The sequence below is a fragment of the Sardina pilchardus genome, chromosome 4 (genome assembly GCF_963854185.1).
Source record: "Sardina pilchardus chromosome 4, fSarPil1.1, whole genome shotgun sequence".
Taxonomy (NCBI): domain Eukaryota; kingdom Metazoa; phylum Chordata; class Actinopteri; order Clupeiformes; family Clupeidae; genus Sardina; species Sardina pilchardus.
Window position 1 is genome coordinate 3,390,759 of NC_084997.1, and position 17,536 is coordinate 3,408,294.

The window sequence follows — 17,536 nt, forward strand, 5'->3', positions numbered from 1 at the left end:
CTTCACTGTTATCAGTCACTGGCCTATAGGGCCAGTGCATACATTGTTGCCACCTGGCTGACCACTGTCCATGGTCCGGAGGCGGACAACGTGTCCGGTCAAAGAAGACATCTTATCCAAAACATGTTGCCCAAGACATATTATCTAAGGCATATTATTCTTACAATGCAATAGCATAAGTCCTCGAAATGAAAGTAGAAAGAAGAATGAAAATGAAGTAAAGACTAAGTAAAAGAATTCCAAGCCCTGAACTATGGGAAAAGTTGAGGAAAACTCAAACTCATTTAGGCTATTAAATGCAGCATGGTCGTGCTCTCTCCCACACTCCATTGTCTTGCTGATACATGGCTGTTGTTTACATCTCTCGCAATACGTTGCGCCGCAATACTAATTGTCACCAGACAGTCTCACAAAGCAAAATCACGGTTTAGTAACGCAGCTTGCTTGCGGGGGAAGTAACCCTAGTAATCTAACTACTGTTTTTGCAATTGTAATCCCTTACTTTACTTGTTACTTGAAAAAAGTAATTAGATAAGCCTACAGTAACGAAATACTTCTAACGCCTAACTGCCCATTACTGGTCACAGGTGTGACATTATGTAAGGGATAATGGACGAAATGCCGTTCGGTTTAATAGTAACATTAATTACTATTTGTGACCATTCAAAGCGAAATCAGTCGTTTTGCGCACAACGTTATTTTGAGAAAATCAACAATAACAAACTTCCGGGTTAAAATGTTGAATTTCACGTTTTCGCATAATTCGACTGTATACAGTCTACAGTTTCATATCGTGAACGCATTTCACGGAAAAACATCGATTTTGACTGTTAAACCCGGCGAAGATTCAACACATTTGCTGTCATTCCCATTGTGTGCGCGCTGCTTAAAAAGGTGATTTCTCCTCTTCTGGCATATCGTGACAGGAGAGCCATGTCAACTTTGGATGCGGTTATCTTAGCGATAGTTTGTGTAATACCCTCGATATACATATCGTTGGAAAGCTTAGTTTATGGCCGTTCACGTGAGCACAATAACTTAATTTAATACATTTTACCGAAACGACTGGTTCCGCTTTACAGGGTCACATTGAATTAAATTGTGATATTACTTCATATGTGACCCTGTAAAGCGGAACCAGTCGTTTCGGTAAAATTTATTAAATTAAGTTATTGTGCTCACGTGAACGGCAATAAACTAAGCTTTCTAACGATATGTATATCGAGGGTATTACACAAACTAGATAACCGCATCCAAAGTTGACATGGTTCTCCTGTCACGATATGCCAGAAGAGGAGAAATCACCTTTTTAAGCGGCGCGTGCACAACAGGAATGACAGCAAATGTGTTGAATCTTCGCCGGGTTTAACAGTCAAAACGTATGTTTTTCCGTGGAATGCGTTCACGATATGAAACTGTAGACGGTATACAGTCAAATTATGCGAAAACGTGAAATTCAACATTTTAACCCGGAAGTTTGTTATTGTTGATTTTCTCAAAATAACGTTGTGCGCAAAACGACTGATTTCGCTTTGAATGGTCACATATTAATTTAGACTGGCAAACTTCAAGAATACTCTGACCCAAGACCATGGCCTCACTAGCATATCCTCCTGCTACAAAAATCAATATCTTCTCTAACAAACAATGCAGTCTTCTCACTTTAGTATGATTTGAACAAAGGGCAAAGGGTGGCAAAATAAGGCAATGTTATTGGTTCTCTCAGATGGCTTCAGACACACCTACTCACTCTGATCTGATTAGCATGAGGAGAGATCATATATCAGAAACATCACTTATAGAATGTTCCAAACATTCTTACATTGGAATCAAACTGCGGTTACTAGTTCTAAATGGATGGTTGCTACGGCCATAGGCCAGTCATTAGTTCTGTCTCTCTCGTTGACAAGCGGGCATATGTCAGGATTCTGATGAACGTCTATTTGAAAGATCGCTATTTTACTTAGCCTACTGAACAACGAGTTTGGCGAATTAATATTCAAGTGTGATACGGCCAACAAATCGGAACTACTTCATAGGTGTGCAAATAACCTACGGTTAATGCACACCCTTATAGAACACAGGACAATGGGGAATTCAACCAAGCAGTGGAATATCGCGAAATAATAATATCCCTGATGGAACTTATTTTCTCTTCATTGCTTGTTCTGAGAGTGTTTCTACTGATCTCAATAAGGGAAAAAAATCAAGAGCCTATGTTGAGTAAAAATGTGTCTTCTGTAAGCCTAAACAGAGCCCAGCCAAGAACTCCAATAACATTTTGATAAACTTTGAGGGACTGCTATGACCATGCATGATCATACATTCCAGACCACTTGTCGCGATTTTACTGCATACTATTCTATTTATGCACCAGCCTGCAAAATGTGAGCCTCCTACAAATTCTAGTTCTTGAGCAATGAGCTTGTGAACTTTGACAAGAAAAGAGGCGAAACAAAATTGACAACCCCCCCCCATAAAATTGGCTGTAACTTGGAAAATATTGATCTTAGCACTAAGAAAAACATTTTGAGACGCAAGTGCGTGCGCTCTGGTTGAACTGACGTGGAATGACCCTGGTAACAATCACATAATATGTGAAATTTGTGAAATAACTAAAAGAAAAACATTTTCAAATCCGCTGAAAAATTCTGTGATATTCCAGGAATTCCATGACTATGGTAGTTATGCATGATGCATCAAATGATCATAATGACATCTGCATGTGTCTAGAAACCATTTGGAAACAGGTGATGGTGACCTCGCTGTTCCCTTTTTCAGGTTCTTGAATTGGCAGAGCGACCAGGATCTTCTGAGCAACTGGAGTATGATCCAGAATGGCTGGCTATCCTTAAAGCTACTGATGGCTTACAAAAAGTTTCCCCCAGTACCTGGTTGCCTCCTGAGGACAACGGGCTGCATGCAAAGTTGGTGGCATAGAGTCTTTAAATTATCTATGTTTCTATGATTGTCTAACTTGTTTCTAATTTTCTGTGAAGAAGGTATAGGCTCGTGCACTAGCTTGGTGATATCTGTTTTTGTCTTGAAGTTGGCAAAGCAGTTTCCGGCTAGTTGAAGATGAGCGCTTTAGTTGTACCAAAATGCGTGCTTAGACACATCTTGCCCTCCTTATTTTGTGCAGCCACTGTGCATATAGGCTGACATTTTTAAGAAAAGGTGGAAGCTAAAACCGCTTTTATATTGACTTGAAACTGAGCAGAGTGGCAAACAGTATTGTTTCTTAGATCCGCCCACAGCTAGATTGTATTTCTTACGTTTCAGTACAACTGAAGCACTCTTCAGATCATTGTTAATCACAATGTCAACAAACAGGAAACTGGTTTGCCAACTTTCTTTCAGAAGCATGTGCATCGGTTTTGTTTTTAAAGTGCTGTGGACATAAACATCGGTGTGCAGTTTGGTTTGACAAACCTCTGCCTGTGCTGTTAAAGGAACACTTCACCGTTTTTTCATATTAAACTATGTTATTCCCTTAACTAAGACGAGTTGATTGCATACCTCTCACGTTTTAAAACGTGCACTCACTGGCTCTGGTGCGCGGCGATACTTTGATAGCAACTAGCTAGCCAAGTTCATTCATTAGGATCCAAACAGAGATGAAGTTCGAAGCAACCAAACAGCTCCATGTTTTCCCCATTAAAATACAGTTACACGAGTAGTCACACAACCAAGTATGGTGAGACAAAATAAAACGTGGTGCATTTCTAAGCAGGTAAGAGGGATAACTATATTGTAAGTGCTATCAAAGTAGGGCCGCTCGCCAGAGCCAGTGAGTGCATGCATTGAAACGTGAGAGGTATGTATCAACTCGTCTTAGTTAAGGGAATAACGTAATTTAATATGAAAAAAAAAAAAAGTTTGTGAATGAATAATGTATCATAAATAAATGTTCTTCCTTAAAATACAGGTGGCATATCAGAGTACACTCCTGTGTTAAATTCCCATAGAGGCAAGGAGATTTTTTAAAAGGACCGTTATTTCATGGATCCAGGATACTGTGCATCCTAATGAAGTTTCCTTGGCCTTTGAAATGGAAATAGTCATCACAGACCCTTCACCATACCTAGAGATTTTTCAATTAGCCTATTAGCTAATTTGATTTGCATTTAGCTCAATGAGCATGAACCCAGCTAGCAATTTCCAAAAGATTATTATTTTTTATTCCACCTTTAAGTCAACTTTAGCATGGGTTTATTCACTTATTATCATATATGCAGAGCACTGCATAATGTCATAGTAAGCAAGATGTTAAAGGATAATTCTGGCGAATTTTCATGTTCGTAGATCTCTTTGAGGTCACCGAGTACTGTCGGTATGAACAAAAATGTCCCCAGAATGTAGCACACTTTTTTTTCTAAATGTGTACTACAGCGTTTTCACTCGATTTAGAGTTTCCCTGTGGACAAGGTCGTTTCTAATAACAATGCCTTGCCCTTGTAGATGCAAAACTTTTTGAAAACGGTAAAAAAGCATTATTGTGGGCCTATCAAAAGAGTTAACTCTAATAAGGGAACCAACAGACCGATCCCCCTGTCAAATTCTGGTCGTCAGTTGCCATAAACCTAAGTGCCATAAACCTAAGCAACTGGTAAGCAAATCAATGAGGAATAGTTTCTGAAAGACTACAAGTTAGGTGATATTTAAAAAATAAAAGTCAATCTCAAATACAGTGGCAGAAAGTGAAAAAAGATGCACTAGAACAAAAGTTGCTAAAAATCCATTTACATGATCAAAGGCTACTGTAACATGACAAGGTGCCTCTATTTATAAGGGCTTTTGATTATCGTTTTGATATTTCTTTTTTTTCCCCTCAGGGGGCCTTAGAAGCTCTGTTAGAGCATTATGCAGGTTCTAGCATCCAATAGAAACACATTTTTAGATGAATGGCTGACCTAGTGTTACTGCATCTGACACTGCCACACTGATGTGATGCACATGTCCCTCTCATTCCCAGCTAAACTGATGCCTATGTTTAGAAGAAAGATTTTTGTTTCTGTCAATTTTTTTACCTTTTTTTGGGTGTTAAGTTATCGGTACACAAGCAGGTCATACTTCGAATGACAAGGCTTCTTGTGACGTTCTATTACACAGGTCTTGTTTGCATTAATTCATGCATGCAAAAAATTGGTTTTCTATCCCTATTACATAAGAGTTGTTTTCTATCCCTGTTACATATGGGGTAGTTTTACAACCAGGGTCATTCCACCTCAATTCAACAGATTTTAGAGAAACTTTCTGCTTGATATTTCAGATTTGCTTCAAACTTTTACCATCTAAAGAGTAACCATTTCAACTAACTTAGCCTAAATATTAGCTTGATATACCTAATACATCCAGAGAAAAACATTTATTTTTATTATTATTATTGTGCAAACAACAAGTTACAAGGACAAAAAATAAAACAAGAGTACAAACAAGAAAAATACAAACAAGAAGTTACAAGGACAGAAAAAAAAAAATATATATATATATATAACAAGACTACACGTATATAACAACACGGGAACATTGACCAATAACAACAAATTGGACAAATTGGACACAGGATAGTAGTGCATAGACTGGTTATTGATGTAAACAGGAGGGCCATATGATCTGCATGGGAGGGGGGGGGGGGGTGACAACAAATGTGTATGTGTGTGTGTGTATGTGTGTGGGGGGGTGGATCTAGGATTAAGATCAGTGTGACAATGTGTGCTCGTGTGAGTGTGGGCGGTGGGGTTCTGTGTGTGAGAGATTAGGGGTTGGATCAACGGTGAAGAGAGCAAGGTCCGGTCTGCGAATAGGTGAGAAAAGAGGACCAAGGGGAAGGTGTATCCTGAGTGTTATGTGGGTTGAGTGTAGATGGATCATCTAATGATATATAGTCTGTTAGTAAATTTGCAATGTGCAATATTAACCTTTTTCCTAGATTTCCAGTTCGTAAGGATTGGTTTTTTGGTGATAGTTAGCGCTACCAGTAGAAACTTATTCTTTGTGGTGCTTAAATTGTATCTCCTAATATGCACAGGGATGAGGTTGCTGGGATGTGACAGCCCAGGATAGTAGTGAGTGTTTCTGTGACATGGAACCAAAACTGATAGATTGGGGTGCACAGCCAAACAGCGTGAATGTATGTGTCGGGTGTGTTAAGCATGCAGTGAGTGGAGCCAAAACCCATTTTTGATAGTTTCGGTGCAGTAAAGTGGAATCTGTGAAGTACCTTGTATTGTATTAACTCATTCACTGCCAATTGCCTTTTTCAATGGGGAGGGCTCCTGGGTGGGCTTGGGAACGATCTGGCAGAGTTTCAGGCTTGTAAACAGACTGTACTAGCGATCCCAACCGCTAGATGACAGCAGTGCCATTTGGATGATTAGTATCTGCCTACAGTGCACATGCAGAGACAGCATGCAGCATGCAACAAGCAAAGACACTGAAGATCGACCACAGTGGATCTAGTTTGCACGCGATGCAGGGAATAAATATGCTTACTTCTTACATCAAGGATGGAAAACACGTGAACGGTATGATCCATTTACATTGGATATTGCTATATACAGGGTTCGTACGGGTGCTTGGAATCCATGAAAATGCTTGGATTTTAATGTGGTGTTTTCAAGGTTTGAAAAATGCTTGGATTTGGGGTAAAGTGCTTGTGAATGCTTGAAAGTGCTAGGCCTACATATTTCTCGGCAGTCTGACTCAATAGACCAATTATTAAATGAAGGGAAATAAAATTAATTTGCCGTCTATTAGGGCGCGCGCTGACAATGACGACGGGTTTGGTGCTTCTCATTCATCACTCCGCAAACATGTCCGTTCGCTAGTCTTCTTCATTGAAAGTGAAAGCAGACGTGTGTTGATGAATGTTTGATGCAAGTCCGATGTGTGTGGTGAACTATTTGTTTCTTAGCAGAAGCCATGAAACGGTAAAGGTCAAATTATTTATTTAAAGATACATCATTTATGAAGTCGTTTTGGCTTTGCCACGCGTTCGCGTCCAGTTTGACGTGTCTGGATTTTCCGATAATGACAGCAGCGATCTCGTGATGCTGTATTGACTTTTAATTTATGCGCGTGTAAGTCTAAGCTATTGTGCTTGAAGTTAGCTGTGACCGACTAGCCTACTGGTTTTCATCGTTTTAACCACAAAGCCTGTCGACTTTAGGTCTACTAAATTGTTTAGTTAACACCTTGTCATTTCGCGTTTGTCCAGCCGTTCACCTCCGTGCGCCCCATGTCATTCAAAACATATTTCGGGATAGCCATCTCACTATGAGAAAACGTATGACAATAGTGCTAAGATATTAACACGTTGGCATGCTTGGTAAACACCAGTCTTGCACATAATATTGAGCTGATTTTTTTTAGTGGAAATGGCTTACTGTCGCATTGTGCTGATAGATGAAAAAAGTCGCCTATTTAAAGGCACAGTCTGAATTTTAATCATACCTCTCCATTTAGTGTATGCACTTGAACAACTAGTGATGAAGCATATAACAGTAGGGCCTGCCATTTATTTTAGGAGGAGGGGTGTGGGACATGATACTTTGGAAGGAGAGGGAGTGGTGCAATTTGATTTTCTTTGGAGCAACCTCTTCAAACAGCATCAATATCAATAGGCCTATGGTTCACTATCAGGACTAGAGGACTGTAAGGGGGCAGGCTATATGTGATCAAGTAGGCCTATATCAAAACATGTAGTCAAAATTATAACTTTATGTTGATTTAAGTTGAAACAAAACATGTTATGAACATGGTTCTACATCATTGTTGGCAAAATGATCATGATAGCCTACATATTTCAGCCATATCTGGTTTAGTCTTGAGTAGGCCTAGGCTACTTTGCTATAAATGAGTTATAGACTTATATAGACTATATTGTGGTATGTTATAATGTTTGAAATATATGTATCACAGTTTATCAATAGTTCTCATAAAAGTCATCAGATGTCATCATTTAAGGGGGTATTTTTCAAAAATTTCTCCCGGGGGTGCTGGGTATATTTTCCTCTTTTTTTGTCCTATGATAGGCTATATGAAATATGGTGTGAATCAATCCATGTTGTTCAACATTATCGAGTGCTGTCAGTAAGAAAAAGAACAAGGAAATTTGATATGACATAGACCAAATAGAGCAGCAGCAAACACTAATGAAATGGTTCCATTTTCTATGCCCCATTCAGTTAACCTAATGATAGCTGCTGGTTATATATTGGGCTTAGATTGTATCAAATTTTCTGGTTCTTTGTCCTACAATGACCTCAAACAACAGGACTTTGGATTTGTTCACACTCGATTTCGGTACTGGAAAACTGGTCTTGAAAGTCCTTAAAAAGTGCTTGAATTTGGCCATGAAAAAGGTGTACGAACCCTGTATATAGACTAACAACAACTTTGCTAATGCTAGCTTGCTAAGTCTACCGTCCTGTTCAGAGTCTTTAGCGACCATCAGAGTCCCTAGCAACCTTGACGAGACTGACGAGATAACAGTGCAATCGTGGTAGACATACTCCTGAATCGCTAACGTTAAAAAGTTGGTTTTTACAAAAAGATCGTTTTCTCCATGTTTTGGTCAAAAACAGGTGTTTTTAGCAGGTGTTTTCGTGTCAACCACGATTGCACTGTTATCTCGTCAAGGTTGCTAGGGACTCTGATGGTCGCTATAGACTCTGAACAGGACGGTAGACTTTTAGCAAGCTAGCACTAGCAAAGTTGTTGTTAGTCTATACCGTTCGTGTTTTCCATCCTTGATGTAAGAAGTAAGCATATTTATTCCCTGCACCGCGTGCAAACTAGATCCACTGTGGTCGATCTTCAATGTGTTAGCTTGTTGTATGTCTCTGCATGTACACTCTCGTAGGCAGATACTAATCATCCAAATGGCACTGCTTCCATCTAGCGGTTCGGATTGCTAGTACAGTCAGTTTACAAGCTTGAAACTCTGCCAGATCGTTCCCAAGCCCACCCATGAGCCCGTCTATAGACGTCAATGGCAGTCAACGTATGTGTCTAAATTGACGTTTAAAGACGTCAATGGCAGTGAATGAGTTAAAAGATTGAGCTTAGTATGGTGAAAACCAGACTAATGTAAGTAAACAACAGTCATGAATCTATTTTGAATGTGTTGTCTAAACTTCTGTGTGATTTGCACTCAGGTGGGACTTCACTGTTGCTGAAGCTGATATGATGGAAGTTGTGAGTGACCTGGGGGGTGACCTCTGCGTCTCTGAGAATTTCTCTCTTACTGTCCCTTCATACGACCCCATCCACCCTCAGCCCTATACTCAACCATCTTATCAAATCAACCCACAGACTACAGAAATGTGTGCTACCCTTGGACTGACTGACATATATGCTCAAGCTGGGCAGACTAGTCAGTTGAGACAAAGAGCAAGGAGAGAGGATGAGGACAACCTGGGCAGTTTTGAGGAATTTCCTTCCAACCCTGCCGACACATCAGAGCTGTCAGGCTCCTATAACCCAGATGAAATTTCCATTGAGGATGAATGGGACGAGGATAAAGGAGAGGAAGATGGAATAGCAGGGGAAAAGGTAACGGATGGCGCCGCTTTGGAGAGGGCAGTTGGTGTTGAGGAGATTGACCGTGAATACAGTTCTCTGCCCTCTGGGTCACTAATCCTCCCAGACCCTCTTTCCACCAAGGCTGAAGTAGTCATCCAGTCCCCAGGCTCCCTCTCATTGCAGCTTCCTCTGCCCACCCAGTCCACTTGTAATTCCCAGAACCTGCCTCCCACAGACTTGCAAGGAGAGTGGGATACACAGCCACCCAAAGTGCACAAACGTTGCAGTGATGAAAAGGATGTAGGTAAGGATGGAACTATTAAGATTAAGAGGAGAAACCAGACAATCTATTTAGCCAAGGATGACCATGAAGATGAAGAGAACTGAGTGTCCATCCTTAAATTGTTGTATGGTTGGTTTAATTCATGTGCGATTCTTTTTCAAAATACTGAATTGTCTGTATTGTGTACATTCATCTTATGTTGTATTTTCACAATTTTCCCAAGATGCAAGTTAATACTTACACAGAATGGCTTGTTTTGTAATCATAAAACATAAAATTCTAAAACAGAAGATGTTATTTTATTGTGCTTTCTACTGGGTTCAGAATCTGATGCAATATCCTTGCAATAATTTATTTAATTGACAGTAATAGCTGGAACTCATTTGAGATTCAGTTTTAATGATGCAGCATCTGTTTTAAAACACCTTATCTATGTATTTAGTATGGTTAATTAATATTTGCATGGAATTCTTCAGGATCATAGTAATAATAGAATTAATAATTCCCTTGAGATCTTTTTTTCTTTGCGTTTTTACCTGTTTATGGTTAGTGAACAAATAAACCCGGAGTGGTGAGCAGCCATCTAATCTAAAATGTCATGCATATCGTAAGGGTAAACATGCAGGATGACTGATGAGTGGATTTTGCTGTGTGTGAACAGTGTGTGTTGTCACTAAAAAGAGGAAGTAAAGCATGTGCATCCTTATACCACAACCCACTGTTGATTTAATTCTGGGAAAAGTATAGGTGTCCCCTATTAAAGGGTAACTGCACCCTAAAATATGTTTTTTGAGCTGTTGATTGATTGAAAATACTCATAAGTGGTGAACTGTACTATTACCAGGGTTAATATTGACAAAAATCGTGTTTCTCGACAAAAGTAACATTTCGTATGATTTTGTATTGGAGATATTGCTCTCCGCGCCTTCCACAGGTTGAAACATGCCATGGCATGTTGGTCCAAAATAATATTGGAATGCTGACATTGTCCTGCACTTCTCGTCCAACACTACGTCACCGGGTTGTTACAAATTAGGAATGAAACGCCCCAACACCTGCTGCCCTGATTAGCCTACCTGTGATGTCTGTAGCACTCATTCCCAGATTGACACGAAATCACCATGGTTGATTGGCTGCTGCAGGGCTGCACTCCCTTCCAAATTTCAGAACGTCCTGCCCATTTTGAAAGCCTTTTTCAGAAATGTGAAGTGGGTGGAGTTATGGGGTGAAGTGAGTCTCTAACTTCTACCCTGAGTACAGAAGCCCTGGGAAACTTAAAGGTACACTATGCAATAGTTTCACCTTAGTATAATCTTTACGAAACCAATTTGATAGTAAAACCTGTAATAGGCAAAATGTTCACCTTGAATAGCTATACAGCACAAAGGAAGCTCTTTGGAAATATTGTTTGGTTTTTGGTGTATGGTCATCCCTCTGTACACAATGAAAATGTGGAGGTGAAGGATTAACAGCAGGCAAAAACTATGTTTGAAATTAGGGCTGAACGATTCTGGAAAATAATCGTTTGCTATTGCGATGCGATATGCAATTGTTTTTTAAGGTCTTTGTCTTCTGTATTATTTAACAAAAACAAGCAGTAAATCATATTCTAGAAGCCAGACCTCTGTTATGATGACATAATGTGATTCATGTATTGATGAATGACATTTGACTTACTACTTCGATCATAATAGTATATTTGAACTTACATTCAAATACCTTCAGAGCGTAAAGTAGCCTGCTGACACAGAAGCCTTGCGTAAACATTAGCCTAAGATGAAAGTCAGTAACAAGTCACACAAGTGCAGATTGCAGAAATATAAATAAATCTGTGAGTTTACCTCATTCAGTTTTTCAGGTAATTCACTTTAATAAACGTGATATTCTGTATTTAAAAAATGCTGATATTCATGACCTCACGCTTTATGCAGATTATAGCCTACTATTCATATTTTTTGCAGTCGCACCCTTAAAAATGTTGGTGGCATGTAATGGTGTCACGATTTCAATTATAAATCTAAATTACATCTCAATCTTGAACTTCGAACTCAAAAGTATAATCGACGATGCGGCCACACACCCAATGTCACGTCCAGCATGTATTAGGCCAGTCAATCTAGCTCAAAAAAGGGCCAGAACTTAAACTAATTGCAATAGTAATGGTTCATAGTTTTTATTGATCCTTAAACCCTCCTGCATCACATATTAAAAATCTACCCATTTATATTTAGTGGAACATACTTTTATTCAAGGTCAAAGGTAGCAATTTCCAATGCATTTTGCCATTGGGATTTACTACTGGTGAAATGGGTAAAATTTTAAACTATAGATATCAAATTGAAACTTTCACAGTTGTTTACTCACATTAAGGCAAAGATTTTTTGTATTGCAAGTTTTCTGAAATGTGATGTTTAGATATGCAAATGAGACCAGTTTTACTTAAATATGCATATATTTCTAGAAAACTAAATCTGAACAATAGGTAGGCCTACAGTCAACTTCAAAATAATTGCTGCATTTTGCTTCTATATTGGATACCAAAAGCCTATGCAAAGGGAATATTAGATATCACTTCATATCACCTCAGAAATTAGGAAATCAAGTCAAGTCAAAATCAATGCGTTTCAATGGAAGTACATTAAAGAACAAATGATTGTCAATGATATGGTATGATGGAAGTATCTCAAGTCACATGCCAAGTCACATAAGGAAGATATTGACCTTTAGACAACATATCAAGTGAGTTGGCATGCACTGAGATACTTCCATCATACCATATCATTGACATGTAAATTTAGCCAAAATGTCCATCTTGTCCATCTCTTTCGTCTTCGCCTTGACATTGACAATAATAGCCTATTCACGGAAATGCGGTCTTGTAACCGTAATGAATTCATGAATTAATCTAGGGTTGCCTTTCGAGTATTTCAGGTTGAATTGAAGGCTATTTCCTTCTAATAGGCCTATAGGCGATTTTCTAAAACCATTTTCATTCATTTCAACAATGGTTTATTGAAACGTCGTTTGATTAATTTCGCCAGTCATCACTTTCATTTTTATGATTAAATGAGACGGATATGCGGAGCATTTCTCTCCCTCTCCATTGACCAAAACGTTGCTCTGGCATCTCTGCTGGACTGAGTGAGTTATAGGCTACGTCGAGTGAGAGAGCTGTGAGGTAGGCTGTAAAACATTCGAAAACTGCAACTGCAATCTAACATGCCGAGCGTCATGTCTCTTTTCTCCGCTTGTCACCGGCGTCCTCGGGTTTTTCCATGAGCCGAACCTTCATATTATTAGGGCGGTCTATGTTGCCCCCCTACGGTTGCAGTTTTAATTACAAGGTCCCGATGCTTCGGGACTCCCGATGTGCGGGAAAGAAAGGAGCATTCTCAACCCGTACCATCTGTAGATTAACTGCACTCAAACTACCGTATGTGACATTGATTTAATCATCTTTATAACAATCTCCAAAATATTAAAAACTAATATTCATATTTATTAAAAACGAAATATATAAAAAAATAGCCTACTACAATAATGTTGAAAGTCAAGTTTTTTTTTTTTTTTTTAAGTATATTTTTTTGGCCATTTTATGGCTTTATTGACAGTGACAGTGGAGATAGACAGGAAGTGAATGGGAGAGAGAGCGGGGGTGGGATCCGGAAAGGACCACGGGGCGGGAATCGAACCCGGGTCGCCGGCGTGCGGTGCAGGTGCCCCAGCCAGTTGCGCCACGGCTGGGGCCGAAAGTCAAGTTTGCTTAAGGTTTGTTCAAGAACTCTTCCAGAGTTTTTACCTCAAACAACACAAATAAATGAACAGATAGCCTACCTCAAACGTGCTGTATGTCATAATGAAACAACCACAGACTATTTACACGGTTTGACACGAATGAGACATGGCTTAGTGCAAACTGAATCTATGACCAAACTATTTGATTCGTGCACGCGCCATCTAGCTATCATTATTTGTAAGTGACAGCGTCCCAGTCTAAGGACTCAGCGGTCATTTGACCGCCTCACCGCGCTTTAAGTAGTTCACACCAGCACGGCGCTTCTAGTAGGTCGTCAAAGCGGTCAAATGACCGGGGCGCGGCGCTTCTAGGTATAAGTGGGTCAGAACGGCCCGGCGCTTCTAGTGTTAAGGTGTAATCTGTTTCCATGTAGGCTCCTTCAATGTTCCATCCTTAGCCTTATAAACTGGGAACTTGATGCATCGTTCAGTCTTTCCCAATACTTTCACTTCCAGCTTTCCACAGAAGATACACTCTGGGGGGAACAGCTGCTTAGCTGAGGAGGACCCACATTTACGTGGTGAGCGTGACGTTGAAGCATGCTGAGATGCCACAGTAGGTCTTTCCTCTAAGGGTCCCTGGTTCTTTGTAAACCTTTGGTAGCAGGCTCGATGATAACCAATTGTTTCTAAATTGGCCCCCACAAGACTCTCTGGGATGAGGGTACTTTGGGGTTAACTGTAACCATTTTCTGAGGCTGTTGAAAACGCACCAAATCACACAATGTGGTCGTTTTGGGTGTCGTGGGTTGTAATAAAGGTTGTCGACGATCAAACTGACTACTTTTTTCATTCGTTTTAAGAGTTTAAAAGAAGAATTTCTAGTTGTCTTGCCAATCGCGCTCATTAGCCTATCCGCTGACGTCGGGTCCCGTAGCAACACAGTAGGCTACAGTTGTATGAGGCTGCTGAGCCTGTCTTGTTGGCGGTGGCCTGTTGGAGGGATTGTAAGAAAAGTTGTAATTGTCAAATCGACTCGTTCTTTTTTATTTCTTCATCTGAAGAGGAGGAGAAGAAGGATTGGCAGCGATTGCGGCCGGGGCAAAAGTATAGTGTGGAGAAACCAGGTCCGCAGAGGTACGGCTCGCCAGCACCTGGGCTACCTTGTTGAGTTTATTATGTGGTGTCAAAACCGCAAGGATGTTTTTCCCCCACAGTATTTTGGCAGCAGCTGCCGCCAAATTCGCCAAATTCTACCCTCCTGCTTGAATCAGACCGTCATCCGCACACAAGGATGTTTTTGACAGTAGGCTAGCCTATGTTGGCAGCAATTGCTAAATTCTATCCTCCTGCTTACCCAAGCTAGAAGAAAACCAAAAACTCTCCTCTTAAACTCTTCAAATTAATTTGAAAAGTAGTCAATTTGATTGTTGACGACCTTTATTACACGCTACGACACCCAAAACGACCAAATTGTGTGATTTGATGCACGTTTTAAACGGCCTCAAAAATGGTTACAGTTAACCCCAAAGTACCGGGATGAGATTACAGACATCCTCCATACGAAATGGCGAATCAAGAGCTTCTTGGAGACGTCTATGACGAATGCTGTGTAGCAGAGCCAGCTTGTCAGTAGCAGACCCTTTAATTTTACTAAAGGCGTTTTTTCACCGAAAACGAACCTGGTGTTGAACTGGTGCCGTTCAGAATTCTTTGAACCGTGGTGCTATCTAGTGAACCAGCCCGCATTTACACCAGTTCTGAACAGAACCAAGGATGTGTCATCAACAATGGGTGGTGCATGTGTGGCAAAGTGGATGGTTTGCTATATTTTGACACATGTCGACTACGCCACCTGAGGCCCTTCCCCTCAGAATATGAATGATTTGAAACTGAATTAAGGTATTACAAACTACCAGGCAACACAGGTTCGGGGTCACAGAAAACCAGAGAGGCATGTGTTCCAAAAATAAACTCTTATTTATTGACATTAAAAACATGAGTGAGTTCTCTCCAGTGTGGGTTCGCTCAAGTCAGTATTACTCTCCAGTGTGGGTTCGCTAACAGCAGTAGTACTCTCCAGTGTGGATTCGCTAACAGCAGTAGTACTCTCCAGAGTGAGTTCGCTAAAGTCAGTAGAGGTGGCTATTCAGGGAATGAGACACTCGTGAATAAAATAGCACTCCAATGCACAGCACTCCGTTGTCACAGCAAACAGTGAAATCATCACAATCACTCACGCAGGCTTATGGTGACAAATCATGACACGCAGTGCAACAAGCTAAGGAATTAGCCTCCATAACCGAACTGAATTCGTAGTCACTCGTGAGCAAACAGCAGCACACCTGTCGTCACTTCAGTTAATCAATGAGGGCTGACTTCGTGGTGGCTAAACACAGCCGACTCACAAACGGAATGAAACAAACACAAACACAAAACAAAACAAAACAGCAGCGTTCGTCGGAACTGGGACCAAGACGCCTTGATGTTGCCGCTCCCTGTTATGCCCGAGATCGCTCAGCTGTGGTCAGTTATAAAGGCCCATGTTCAGTGACTAGCTGGAATCCAGAAAGTCGGCGGACACACAGAACCGGCCAGAGGAGAGGCCAATACCGGGAAACGGTGAAGGCTGGAGTCAGGTAAGCAGTCGTGTAGCTACGTCGTCCGCCTTCAACATAAAAGCTTAAAACTTTATACCCGTTCCCCCGTACTGATTGGCTCAACTCCAATTGCCCAGAGCCACTAAGAAGGGCACCGCCGAGCTATCTAAAAAAGGCGTGGACCTAGTCCTGCTACACATGCAAAATCAAAAGTTAATGAGATGCATAAACGGGAGAATGATATGACCAGTTGTCCCATAAAAACGGCAGAAACTAGCTGTTTAAAATGCTAGTCAACGTCTGCAGTGTAAATCTAGTTGAATCATTCTGTTTACTCATGGCAACAGTTGATATGGACGGAAAACTCATGCTTTTAGCCTTCTTCCCTCTGAAAGACGCAATGACACGCCCACTCCGGTTCGCAGGAAAAAACAACTATTTTTTGGTTCAACTTCCGAACCAAGGTGCCACGTTCCGAACCGGCTTTTGTTTGGTGAAAACGCGACGAATGGTTCAAATGTTGGTTCGCGAACGGGAACGGAGCCGGTTCTCTGTCGGTGAAAAAAGGCCTTGAGTGGTGTGAAATCTGCATGCTCAAGACCATGAACATGTAAAATACAATTTTCAGGACCATGGTCTTTTGATATGACACCATCATCTCTCTTGGATTTCTTTGTAGCAGGATTGAACTCTTCAGACTCACTATCATTTTTTTCCTTGTGTTTATTTGACGTAGACTTTGATTTGGGCATGATTAGCAATGATCACCAACTAGCCAATTAGCTATTATAATATAACAGTGTTGACTTTCTTTTTCCCTAATGTCTTCAAGGCAGCTTCAAACTTGCTAGAGGAGTATATTTTTCAGACTCACCATCAATATCTCCCTTCTCTTTTTTGAGGATATTTATCATTTCCCAGATTATTATCAATCATTATCCATTTCCCAGATTGTCATCAATGTTGGCTGTTAGTAGAGAAGGTGGGAAGATGGGCCGGCACTAACGACACTGTGGCACTGGATTTCTCCACAGCTTTTTTATTTTTTGGGCTTGCTAAGTCTGGACGTTCTGATGGCCTTCAGTGTTATTGACTATTGACCACACTTATTGTTCTAAATTTCAAATTGATTCAAATCTAAATTAAAAATTAGCACAATATTTTAAAGTGGGGAAATATGTTTATCAGACACCTAAAGCACTACAAAAATATAACAGTTTGAAGAAGACATTTATCATCTTAATGTACAGTTAAGGCATTATGTAAATGTTCTTTTTTGCTTTTGTGGAAATCCACAGTGGCAACCAATATAGCCAGAAAAGACATGCATGTGACAATATTTCAGGTGGGGATCATCAACATTTGTTTATTAGACATCTTACAGAGTGTA

At 40.4% G+C, this 17,536-nt stretch overlaps 1 protein-coding gene across 1 annotated transcript in view; it reads left to right on the forward strand.

The window, feature by feature from the left end:
* dbr1 (debranching RNA lariats 1) overlaps positions 1 to 10,101 on the forward strand; it is a 31,476-nt gene extending 21,375 nt beyond the window's left edge. The window contains exons 8-9 of the mRNA XM_062533745.1: positions 2,782 to 2,927; positions 9,162 to 10,101. Coding sequence (XP_062389729.1) covers positions 2,782 to 2,927; positions 9,162 to 9,915 — 900 coding nt within the window. The 3' untranslated portion in view covers positions 9,916 to 10,101. The remainder of the gene's footprint in view (positions 1 to 2,781; positions 2,928 to 9,161) is intronic.
* The last annotated feature ends 7,435 nt before the right edge of the window (positions 10,102 to 17,536 follow it).